This window comes from Crocodylus porosus, unplaced genomic scaffold (assembly GCF_001723895.1).
Source record: "Crocodylus porosus isolate Cpor-Errol unplaced genomic scaffold, CroPor_comp1, whole genome shotgun sequence".
NCBI lineage: Eukaryota > Metazoa > Chordata > Crocodylia > Crocodylidae > Crocodylus > Crocodylus porosus.
This window is the reverse complement of record NW_017728886.1, coordinates 38,063,141-38,075,457: the sequence shown is the minus strand read 5'-3', so window position 1 is coordinate 38,075,457 and position 12,317 is coordinate 38,063,141. Positions and strand designations below refer to the sequence as shown.

Genomic DNA, 12,317 nt, shown 5'->3' with positions numbered 1-12,317 from the left:
TGACTCCGCACCCTGCATCCATCCTGCTGAACCAAATCATACAAGTGGGATAGGTGAAGACACATGATGAAATCCTGATCTCAGTAAACCAGGATTATACCTATGTAGTCGAATATCATCAGCATACTGAAATATCAATGTAGACCTTCTTCTTCTTTTCCATATACATATAGGTTGAATAAAAAAGGTGATACAATAGTACTTCTTAGTACCCTACACTTGAGAGCTCTTTGGGAAGAGGAATAATGGCTTTTAATACCTATTAATCTCACTCCAAAAGAGAATGAAGCTATTGAGTAGATGGGACTGCCCTTCATCAGATCTACAGACAAGGCAACTACCTCATGACCAATGATATCCCCAGCAGTTGATATACTGAATAATGGCAACATGGATGTGTGATCCTCATATATCAACAGATGATAAAAGATCAGTGTAATTAATGAAACCTCTATGCCAAAGCAAAGTTGAAACACAGATTGATGAGTCAAGGAATTCAAGAGGCATCTAGATATTGTAAAAATAGTCTCATCCTAACCCTTTTTCACTCTTGCTCAGAAAGAGAAAAGTGTGATATCAAGCTATAATTAGATGGATTACAAATTACGACTTATTGAGGAAAAAAAGAGTATTACTTTGAAGCATTATTCAGCCTCTGTTCTCTAAAAGTAGGTTCATGCAGGGTACTCAGTACTTCTCTACTGCCCTACACCAGTGAGGACAAATATCATCTATGACAATTTCCTGGTAGTGAAGGCAACTTAACATTGGACCAGCATGTCAGGGTGGTAATGGTCCCATCTTTACTTTGAGTCTTTGAAATTAGATGGGGTTTTAAAAATATTTTTAATAGAATCTTGTAGAAATTCTATGGTGAATGGATGGGGGAATGACGTCACGATAGTAATATATGGCTTTGGGATACATGAATCTAATTCCCTCTATGAATTTGCATTCATTTCTTCATACAAAAACTGGGCTGGAAGGGATCTCAAGTTCTCCCCCAGATCAAGGAAGGGCTATTCCTGTCTAAATTATCCCCAAAATTCATGAACCACAGAGAGAACAGGAAGCTACCTTACCTGGTCAATTCTTTACCATTGCAGGAAATTGTTCTCGGCCCAAGTGCTTTTCAACATTTTTATTAATAATTTGGATGCTGGAATAGAATTTGCAGAGGGCATGAAATTGGGAAGGATTGTGAACACTTTTGAGGACAGGAATACAATTTAGAAGGATCTTGTGAGTTTGGATAGCTGGGCTAGAAATAAGAGGATGAAGTTCAATGCTGACAAACACAAGTTGCTACATCCTGGAAAGAATAATCAACATACACAAAGACAAAATGGGTGATATCTAGCTGGATGGCCACACTATGGAAAACGATCTAGGATTTTTGGTGGATCATAGATTCCATACATGCCTGCAGTGAAAGCGTGCACAAAAAGCAAATGTGAGATGCATCAGTAAGAACAAGACATGGGAGGCAATAGTGCCTCTATTCAGCACTGGTCAGGTATCACGTAGAGTAATGTGTGCAATTTTGGGCTCTACGTTTCAAAAAAGACATGGAGAAATTAGAGGGGGCTCACAGGCAGGTGAAAAAATGGTAACAAGCCAGGAAGCAAGTCATACGAGGAAAGGTTGAATGGAAGTAGCATGTTCTGTTTGCCAAAAGGGTGCTTAAGAGCGGACATGACAGCAGTCTTTAAGTGTCTGAAGGACTGCCAAACAGAAGGAAAACACCTTTTCTCTCTGGCTTCAGAGATCAGAACACAGACTGATAGCTTGTAGCTTTGATTTAGACTGGACAGCAGGAAAAACTGTTAGAATAGTAAGGCAGTGCAGTAGACTGCCTAGGGAAACTGGACTCTCCATCTCTGGAGGTGTTCAAAGAGAGGTTGGATAACCATTGATTTATGATCTAGGCATAGCTATACCCATGTTCTACTACAGGTATTTCCCATGCTTCTGAGCTTTGGGGCTGGGAAGGAATGTTTTTCCCCTCCTATTCCTATATTTGTCAGGGGTTTGGGTTTTTTTGTTTGTTTAACTCTTCTCAAAAGCATTGGGTATTAGCTGCAGCCAAGGCAGGAGATTTTGACTGGGGTCTGCAAGTACTACTGCTGGGACTTAAACTCAGAGGCCATGTCCAGACTTGCTGGGGCATGAGCTTGCAGCAGCACAAATTGCTGCAGCACTTGGCCATGCACATGCACTTTGCTGCGGGACAAATTGTCCCACAATGGGCAAACTGCCCCTGGCCAACTTCTCCTGGGTCTTCAGCCAGGGAGCGCTAGAGGCTGTGGCCAGCATTGGTGCTGGCTCCAGCAGTCTTACCTGGTGGCCTGGAGCAGTAGGGGCATAGGTCTGGTAGCACCTGGCATGGCTGGAAGCTAGAGAATTGCTCTGGGCAGCCTAGCTTCTGTGTGCCAGTACACACTTGTACATGCATTATTTCCGCTTTGTTCCCTCCCCGCCCCCCAACTACTGGGAAATCCTGGTAGCAAATTTTGACCCCACTCTGCAAATCTAGTGTGGGGCACATTTTAACACTTGCTGGGTACAATCTGTGGTGTCACAAACTGCCTGCTCCTGCATGTGTGGACATGGCCAGAGATTCCCTCTTAGCTAGAGGGGTTTCTTCCTCTGCTCAGGGTCAGACCAATCACTATATTTCAAGTCAGGAAAGAATTTTCCCCATGGTCAAATTGGTACAGACCACAGAGGGGGTTGCCTTCCTCTATACTAGAGGCATAACCCTCTTTGGATCTCTCGAGTGTTATTTCAACAACCCTTGCAACAGCAAGACACTTATTGCCATTGGTCCCCTGTACCAGTGGCAAGTTAGGGTGCTATCTATGCTTTGTGGCTGAGACAGGGTTGACTATGTAGTTTTAGTAATAGGTTAAACAAAGATTTGTATGGGATAGTTTGGATAGCTATGATTCTGCCTGGGCCAAGGGGTTGTACTAGATGACCTGTAGAAAAGTGTTTCAGCCCTACTTTTCTATCATTTCACGATTCTGTGACATCAGGTAATAGTGGTAGCTCAATTTCTCCTGTTGACATTGTGGGTCACAATAATTTAGTCTTCTGAGGGCTGAATTTATTTAGTATAACTCAAGTTATTGGGCTCTGTATAAGAAAGAATGGTGGAATCAACTGGCCGGTAACATTTAAATTACACTCAATGATCCTTTGTAACCTTAAATTTTACAATGTCAAACCAGACAATCTAAATCCAAACTGGCCTCATACTTTACAAATGCTTCACTAGATGAAAATAATTTTAGCTTCCTGCTTAGCAACAGGTCAACATACACTGTCTTGTGCCCAAGTTTTGTGTCAAATATATTTGTTTAAATAACTCTGTTACCAGTACTAGGCTCAAGAATGTGCATCTAAAATGGAGTTCTTATTTTTACTTTTCTTTGTTATTATACTATTTTATGAAGTTAGTAAAACTTGCTATTCTAATTTAGTTTGTATTTTATTTCACTGGTCTATTATTTCTGTATTATGGTAAAATGGAAGTATTACAATGAAATAAAGGAGTGTTGTGGGAAACCTAATGCTCTTATCCATTTTCTACTCAAAATTTCTACAAAGTATTTGACTTTAAGAGAAATGTACATCCTAAGATTTACCACTTAGAAATGAATTGATTTTGGAGGGTCTGTCTAGTCTTAGGTCTAGATTTAACTTTCACGCTGGTGGAAAATCTTTTTATATTTCAAAATATTTTAAAGGATTTTTTTTAAAAACATTTTGACCTACAGACTTACCTGGCTACACGTAATATAACATCATATCTTCAAATATTACACCTCTTATGAGCATCTACTGAAGTTTATATTAAGTGAAGCAAAATGACACCTAAAAGAAGGGTTAGACAAGTTAACTATCATTCTACGAAAAGATTCTTACTCAACATGTATTCATTTGTACCCATTCTCTGGCATTATGTATATTCACTGTAATATATATAGAACAACACTAAGAATTTCACAGCTTAAAATTGCAATTCACCAATCAAATTATCATTATCATAATGCTAACAGCCTTTAAAAAAAATAAGCCCTGAGAATTCTGGTAGTGGGGAAAGAGCTTGAGTAAGATAAAGAGTTTTTGGGAAATGAGGTATGATAAGACTAGCCTTAGCAAAGACCTTTTGAAGGCAATCATATGGATGAAAGCCATATGTGACTGAGGGCATGTCTACATGAAATGCTTGCTGCAGAGTAGACTAATTAGCTGCACAATAAACATCATGTGTCTACATGTGTGCCCCTATTAGGATGCAGTAGACTAACTAACTCCACAGTAAGAAAGTACTTGTAAGTACAAGTACTATTCCACTGCAGAGTTTTGGGTTTTTTTGTTTACTATGCAGCATTGCACATGTAAGATGCTGCCCCAGCTGGCTGGGGCATGAGGGTGCTTCAGTGTGAAGGCCATCTGCTGGCTAGCCTCACACTGGAGCACCCTTGTGCCCCAGCCAGCCCCACCACAACATGTTGAGCTGGTGTGGGGGACAGCCCTGGGCTGGCTGGTTGGTCCCCCGGTTTCCCTGCCAGCTGGGGCCACTCTGACCCAGCTCAACATGCTGCAGTCCCAGGCACATGTTCAAATGGCATGCCTGGGAGCAATAAACTCTTGAGTAATAATCATTATAATATAGACGGAAGATAGGTAATAAAAATCTATTGCAAGCCAATTGTGCTGATGACACAATCCAGATCCATCTTTGTTAAACATTCTCATGAGAGGCGGAGTTCAGTACATTCATTACTCTCTTGGGGTCCATACAAGCTCCAAAAGGCTGAGCAAAAGGCTTTTCATCATTTACTATTTTACATAGAACAAAGTTCAGTCCTACTGCATAATCCTAATCATACCGGTCCTATCCGTCGCTGAAGAACCTTCTGAAAAGGGAGAACAAACAGAGAACAACCCTAATAGTAAGTCCATACATTATTTTTTAAACCAGGTATATATTATAAAATGCAACACACTATTAAAAAAGAAAGACAATCCAAAGTGGTTGCATGCTATGTTAGGTAAATGCATCATTTTTCCATTTATGTTGTTAAATGAGCTAAATTACACAAAACTAAATGCCCAGAGCATTTAAATGGGATATCAGTGAAAGACCCATGAAGATCAGAGATACAAGTAAGCATATGTACTTCTAAGAAAATGTGTTGCTGTCAGTTATATACTTGATTCAATTGTCAACTTAAATCTAATATACTCTTAGTTAAGTGTTGATTAAATTGCATTTCTTAAATAGATAAAAATGCATTCTGAAGATGAAGCAAAGCCCAATAGAAAAGATGTTGCTGTACCACATCAGGACAGTGATTCTGAAGACAAAGGGTAAATATTATTGTGAAATATTTTATCATGTTTATTTCTAAATATGTAGGTTCAATTTGTATTTTTAAAAGTACTGTCTTTGCATAACTTGCATACTTTCTTGTTTACACAAATCTTTTGAAATCTATTATAATCCTTCACTGGTGTTTCCTATTAAATATATCCCATGAGGAAAAGTCTGTCCCAACAGTGTAAGACTTTGCATGTACCTTACCAACACTAGTACAAGCAGCGAGAATGAGAAAAGAAAACATTATCATTCTGCTCCTTATTCTTACCATGAAGATGTGCTGGTTATATCCACTACACTATGGAAAAACTAAAATAGTACTAGAGCTGAAGTTGTAGTCAACAACGGGCAGCTAAGGCACATATGCTGAAATCTTAACTAGGAAAATGGCTTTAGCTGGGGTGAAAAACAGGGTCAAATATCAGCCCTTATAGCATAAGTACCAACTACTTAACTCTGTTTTACAAAACCGTGCACTCTGGTAAAAAAAAAAAAAAAGCATTGTGTAAGCTAAGTAGAAAGTTGCATATGCCTCAACTCAGCCTCCCTTGTCACAAACACATGTGAAGTCCTTAAATACATTAGAAAAGGCTTTGTATACAGCCTCACCTGGGATTAACACAATCAGGAAATGGTACAAGTTGTTGGGGGGAGGGGGGGCTGGAAGTAGGAGGGGGGAGAGGGGAGTGCTTTGTTAACTCTAGCACAGGCCCACTGTATCAGACCTGGTTTTGAGGCACCAGCTTGTTTGGCCCGGTCCCTATATGCTTGTGCCCCTCCCATGCCCCAGGCCCATCTGCCTCTGCGGCCTCACTCTGCCCACTCCCTGGCAGTGCTCAAGGCAACCACGTGCCCCATAGGCACTAATGGGACCTCCATATATTGCCTCTACTCTCCCAACCAAAACCACTGGTATAAAACTAACAAACCATACGCCCCCAGGCTATACCATAAACCCCGGAAGGGGAAGCAGCCCTCTGCCCCTTTAAGAGGAAAAAACATTCCCTCACTGCACAGGTAGGATAGCCCAGGGCTGGGAGTCATCTCCTAGCAAGCTGCTAGTGCCTTACTGGGGATCCATACACAACAGCACAGTCCCTTCAGGGGCCCAGCTGCCAGGAGCTGTTCCCCCTGTGACTAGCCTGTAGCCCCCGCCTCAGATTTCTATCTGCCCAGGGCCCTGCCCTCCTCCTGTCAGGACACTGCCTGCAGGTGCCTGTGAATCCACCTCATTGCCTGCTGCCCCCACAACCTGCACCCGCTGCACCCTGCCTGGTTTGCAGAGCTCCCTCCCTAGGCTGCTTCTTCCTTAAAGGAACAGAGAGCCCCAGGCTCGGGTACACAGACCAATAAGATTTCAAGATATATTGTCTAGTCAAGTTCATATATTTCAAAACATTACCAAAGCTGTGTGTCAGCCTTATCTACACTAGGAAGAGTTTGTTAGCATATATGTATCAGTAAACTCTCCTATGTTTGATGTAGCTCACACCAGCAAAATTTTTCTTTTGTTGGTAGAGATTATATCAGGTTCCTGAATGCAAGAAAAGATTATTTTGCTGGAAAACCTGCATTTACACTGGCACTTCTGGTACTATAGTTATGTTGGTTAGGTGTCCGATTTATTTGGATCCCAGATTCCCAATGACACTGAGATACCTGCAAAACTAAGTATAGAACAAGTGTTTCAGAGTTTATGTAATCTGAAAGGCCAAAAAAATCTTAATTTCCTTTCAGATGAAGAAGAACTGTGTTGATATGTTTGGCTTATTATATATTTTATTAAAATAATTAAAAATCATACATTTCAGCAGCGACAAGAAAAGCCCAAAGAAACCAAATATGGTCAGCCCATTAACAATGGTAAGAGCAGTTCTATTCAAGTTTCATGATATAAAACACAAAACACTGCTAAATCAATTTTCCAACAGATTTGCATGGCCTTTTCCATGCTAGGAATGCTTCTTCTTATGCCTGAAGAGTGGTGTTTGTGCCCAAAAGCTTGCAAAGAACAATTTTCCAAATATTTAGTTGGTCTAATAAAAGCTATCACATATACCCAAAGAACCTTTTCTGGCCTTAAAACTCTGCTAGTCAAGGACTGTTGGTGGAACTGCATCCAAATAGGGGTTTGTTGGAAGAGTTGTGTCAGGGGTAAGAAGGGTCTTTTTACACCCCTGTGCTGGCAGAACTTTGTAATATAGACAAAGAATAGAACAAAGTCCAGTCCTACTACATAATCCATAGAATAATGGTATAATTACAAAGGAGGCCACTTTTGCCAGTGTAGCTTATCTAGCCCTGCCCACCTTCTCAGGCAAAACAAGTTGCATACCAAAAACATGCAGTTTTGCTTGTATAACTTGGTTTACATTAAGGCCTATTCCCAGGATAATTATCTGCATCTATAACAAGGGGTTATATTAGAGATAGTTACATCTATCAGAGCTTATACCCCACCCTATGCCTGGCTAACATCTACACTAGCAAATTTGGCTTGGACCCAAGTTTTACTGACATAACTGTGCCAGTTACAGTTATATTTATGGATGTAGAGAAATACAGAATCAGAGAAAAGAAAGCCTGGAAGGGACCTCTGGAGGTCATCTAGACCAATGCCCTGCCTGAGGCAGGATCATTCCTATCCTAACGAACCTATACAAATCCACTGTCTAACCTATTAGCAAAACAGTCAACCCTGAGAAAGCCACAAGAATTTGCTAACATAATTATTTTGTCAAAATCCTTAATATAGAATGCAGTTATTTTGGTAAACAATGCCTTGTTTTTTCATGTCATTACTACAGTGTTTAACCATTACAGGTTATGTTGGTGTATAAGGTCATACTAGTATAGCGTGGCAGAACTTAAGGCTAGGCCTACATAAGAAACTTTTGCCAATATGGCAATGTGAATCAGTGGTGTAATATTTTGCAATCTTTTTCTATGATTAAAAGCACACTTTTGGTTTAGCTTATACCATGTTCGCAAGTAAAATAAGTTACACTGTCAGTAAACATTAGTTTTATAATATAAACTGCATTGAACTATGCTAGTAGGCGTTACCAATACAGCAATACTGGATTAAGAACAGTGCTAACATTTTTTTAGTCTCTGCTTTTTTTGTTTTGGTACAAGTTTAGAAAAACGTTAGTCAGAATTTTTTAAACAGCTACCTTGAAAGAAAACAAGATCATAAACTGCATTTAGCTCATTCATATGTCCTTAAGCATATAATGAGACATAACATCATGGTATATAATATTAATGACTGCTATTTAAGTTCTCCTTTGAGAGTAGCAAGTGTTGGCACTCAGTGAACAATAGCATTAATTCAAAGGGAAGTTTACAGCATTGTCATATTTCTTTTTAGTAGGCAGGTTATAAAATTCACAAACACTTGAAGTTTTATGTGATCCCCACTCTTCTATGTAAACCACAGTATATATTTACTAGGTGATTAAATGAAAAAAAGTGAAGCGAGTTCACCCACCAAGTTAGGGATTTCAGATAAAAACATGATTTTATCTTTCACTTTGGATTGGCTTATTTTTATGTGTTTGCATCAGTTCTTACATTATTTCAATATAATTGTAATAATTATTTTTAAATGGTTTAAACAATATGGTTGATTAACAGTAGGAGTTTGAATGGCACAATGATGAGCATGGTATATAATAGCCAGAAATAGGGTTTCACTGAACATTGCAAAATATGGACCAAATTTTGCTCTTTGAAAAATGACTCCAAAACATTAAAACAAAAGTTACTTTTCTGTTTTGAACACTGAGTGCAATATAGAACTGAGTTCCACGACTTAGTATTATTCTGAGTGCCCAACGTCCTGATACAAAGAACAAGGCCAGTAAAATCAATCCCAATCAATAATCCTAATACATAGTCATCATGTTTGTTTCAGTTAGACAATGCAATCTTAATATAGCATATGCTGTTATGTTAACAAATTTCAGCCTCAAGTGCTGAAATAACTGGGGGGGTTTTAAATTTATTGGAAACGCTTTATACCAGTACAATATCAATTAACACAGTGTTGTACACTAAATGTTAAAGCCAGTATCTTAGAATGCTGAATCATACGTAGTGCTCTAAATCAGTGCTTCTCAACCTTTTTTGTACCAGGACCCATCTGTAAATATCAATGGCCAGTCCCGGGCCAGTGACCCTCACACTCAACCAAACTGCCCCCAGGCCCTAGCCCCCCAGTGTCTGGGGCAGGGGGTGGGTAAGTGGGACATGGGGGGCCCCCAAGCAGGCCCTCACAGGCTGGAACTCTGCCAGCCTTCGAGGGAAAAGCCATAGTTCCCCATGGTTTTTTCCTTTGAAGGAGAATCCATTTTTAAAGTTTGCTCACAACCCTTTCATATAGTCTTGTGACCCACTTTTGGGTTGAAAAAATGCTACTCTAAATCACATGTAGCATCTGACCCAAAGTCAATAGAAAGATTTCCTTTACTCCAGTGGCCTTGCAAACACCAGAACATGGTCATTATTTGTACAGTGAAATGCATTAGGGGCTCTACTTCTCAAAAAAAAAAAAAAAAAAATCACACTGAAGTTTGTCTTTGGGAATTCATAAAGTAAAATATGCAACAGACAATTTACAAATGGTTTTGTACTGCTCTTGTAGCGCAATAGTAATTTCTATGTTCAGAAATTGGTAAGAGGTTAAGTGGTACAACTTCTTTAGAATGGACACAGTTATGCCAGTAATTAAGGGTTCATGAGTGACATGTTTAAAGTGATATGAAAACTTTTTTTTACTTTTTGTAATCTTTCTTTGAATTTTTAATGGTGATAATATGTTTTAAAGCAATTAATTAAAAAGAAAATCAGGTTTTGCTTCTTTTTCCATTTTCAGTTTCGGTATTCAGATTGGTTGGATAAATTACTAATGGGACTAGGCACTGTCATGGCAATCCTTCATGGCATAAGTCTCCCACTCATGATGATAGTCTTTGGAGACATGACAGATAGTTTTATTAATCCAGGAACTGAATTAGATCCAGGTAAGAAATGTTCTGCTCTTTAGTTGGTGATGTTTGAATTTAGCTTGTATTGAGAGAACAACTGGAAACATTAAAATAAAAGTAAAAGCCAGAATTTCTTTTCCACATCAGGGTATTGTATCCCAAACAGTCAGTTCACTCCTCATGATAAACCAAGTTCATTCCTGGTCCAGTGACTACAGTTAAGATGTACCAAAGATTATTTTTGTCCCTTTTCAAAGTTTCTATCCAAGTAAAGTTCCTCAACTACAGTTCCTAAGATATTAAAAAACACCCGTTTCAATGGCATGATTTCTGCAGAATTGGTGTTGCCTTTAAAGTGCCACAGGACTAAAAATGTTGTGAGCCGTTGATTATGGGATTAAAGAGAAAAGTGGATGAAAAAAGTTGTAAAATGAACATGCAAAATGCATATATACTACCTCAAAAAAGGCAGTATGAATGACAAAACAACTATTAATATGAAGCGTATATTAAAAGCCATATTTTGTCATAGAAAACCAGGCAGGTATGATACTCAAGCACTATTTATTATATTTTTTTAAATGTATGCAGTGATATACATTTCTATGGTGCTACAAAGAAAAGTTTTCACAATCTGAAGTCTAGTTCTGTATAGCATACCTCTATTATCATAAGAAAAAAAAATCAGAATAAAGACACCTGAATGTGTTACAGTAAGATAAAGTAGGATGAGAACTTAGAACAGATCAGCTATGTTGAGGGTATGGACAGGTGTTACACATCTGTTGCAAAAAAATTTCTCCCTGCCAAAAAAATCCCCAACGTATAGGCATTCAAGCAGTTTGTGGTGGAAAAGTACTGAGGTTCTGCCATAAACTATTAGGTCTTTAAAAAGAAACTTCACTGTTTTCTAGCACCACCTGTAACACCTGTTTAGTTACAAGTTGCATGATGGGGGTCCCTCAGACAAATCCAACAATTCTCCATCCCCCCTCTCCTCTGCCAAAGGCGAAGAAAGGAGGGAGAGTAGCTGGCTCCCTGGTAAGCTACCTACTGATGAGTTGTCAGTCCAATCTGCAAGGATGCTGCTGCCATGGTTGCTTGAGCAGCCCCAGGACTTACGAGGTTGGTCAAACGGTGGCAATGATTTCTGCAGCCACTTGCACAGCTCTGGGACTCAGAGGTGCTCAAGCAGCAGCATCAATTCCCAATGCCCTTTTAACAGTCCTGGGACTCCCTGGGACTGTTCAAAGGGCACCAGGAATGCATGGGAACAGCCCTGATTTTTTTGCTACATTTGTATTGTTCCTGGCTTGTCTACATGTAGCTATTGTAACGTACAGCAGCTGTGCAGTTCAAAGCAAATGTTCCCCAACCACTTTAAAAAGGCTCCAAATGTATGCGTCCATACCTCGAGGTAACTTTCTATTTATAAGCTCTTGCCTCATCTAAATGAGAGGTAAGTCACATCATTTTCATTAGGGATAAGCTACTTCAAATATAGTATGAGATACAGCAGATACCACATTGCCTGCCCAGTAGATGACACAGTAGAGACAGAAGTGACATTTGTTGCATAATGAAACTGCTCTAAAGCTGTGCCCAAACAGAAGAGCATGGCTGCAGACCCTCTTCTGGCACAGCAAATCAACTCTCATTGTATGAGGGTTCAAATGAAGCAACTCCTAATTGGAGCGACTTAATTTCTGTCTGCTTTGCCTGCAGCACAGGGAGCTACAACTACCATCTCGCAAAGGAAGAAGGCACAGGAGGAATGTCCCTTCAGGGATTCTCTCAGCCCCACTGGAGTGGGGATAGGGTGGTGGATTGGAGCCTCTCACCTCAGGGGGGCTCCAACCAACCCCCACCCCCTATGCCAGTGGGGCTGAAAAACCCCCTAAATATCTCTCCCCTGCTTTCCCTGCCTCCCCCCC

The 12,317-nt window shown here is 39.8% G+C and overlaps 1 protein-coding gene across 1 annotated transcript in view; it reads left to right on the top strand.

Annotated features, from left to right (window-relative positions):
- Positions 1-7,208: 7,208 nt before the first annotated feature.
- Positions 7,209-12,317, top strand: part of LOC109308457 (multidrug resistance protein 1-like) — a 74,750-nt gene continuing 69,641 nt past the window's right edge. Inside the window, exons 1-2 of the mRNA XM_019532764.1 lie at positions 7,209-7,255; positions 10,272-10,419. Coding sequence (XP_019388309.1) covers positions 7,235-7,255; positions 10,272-10,419 — 169 coding nt within the window. The 5' untranslated portion in view covers positions 7,209-7,234. The remainder of the gene's footprint in view (positions 7,256-10,271; positions 10,420-12,317) is intronic.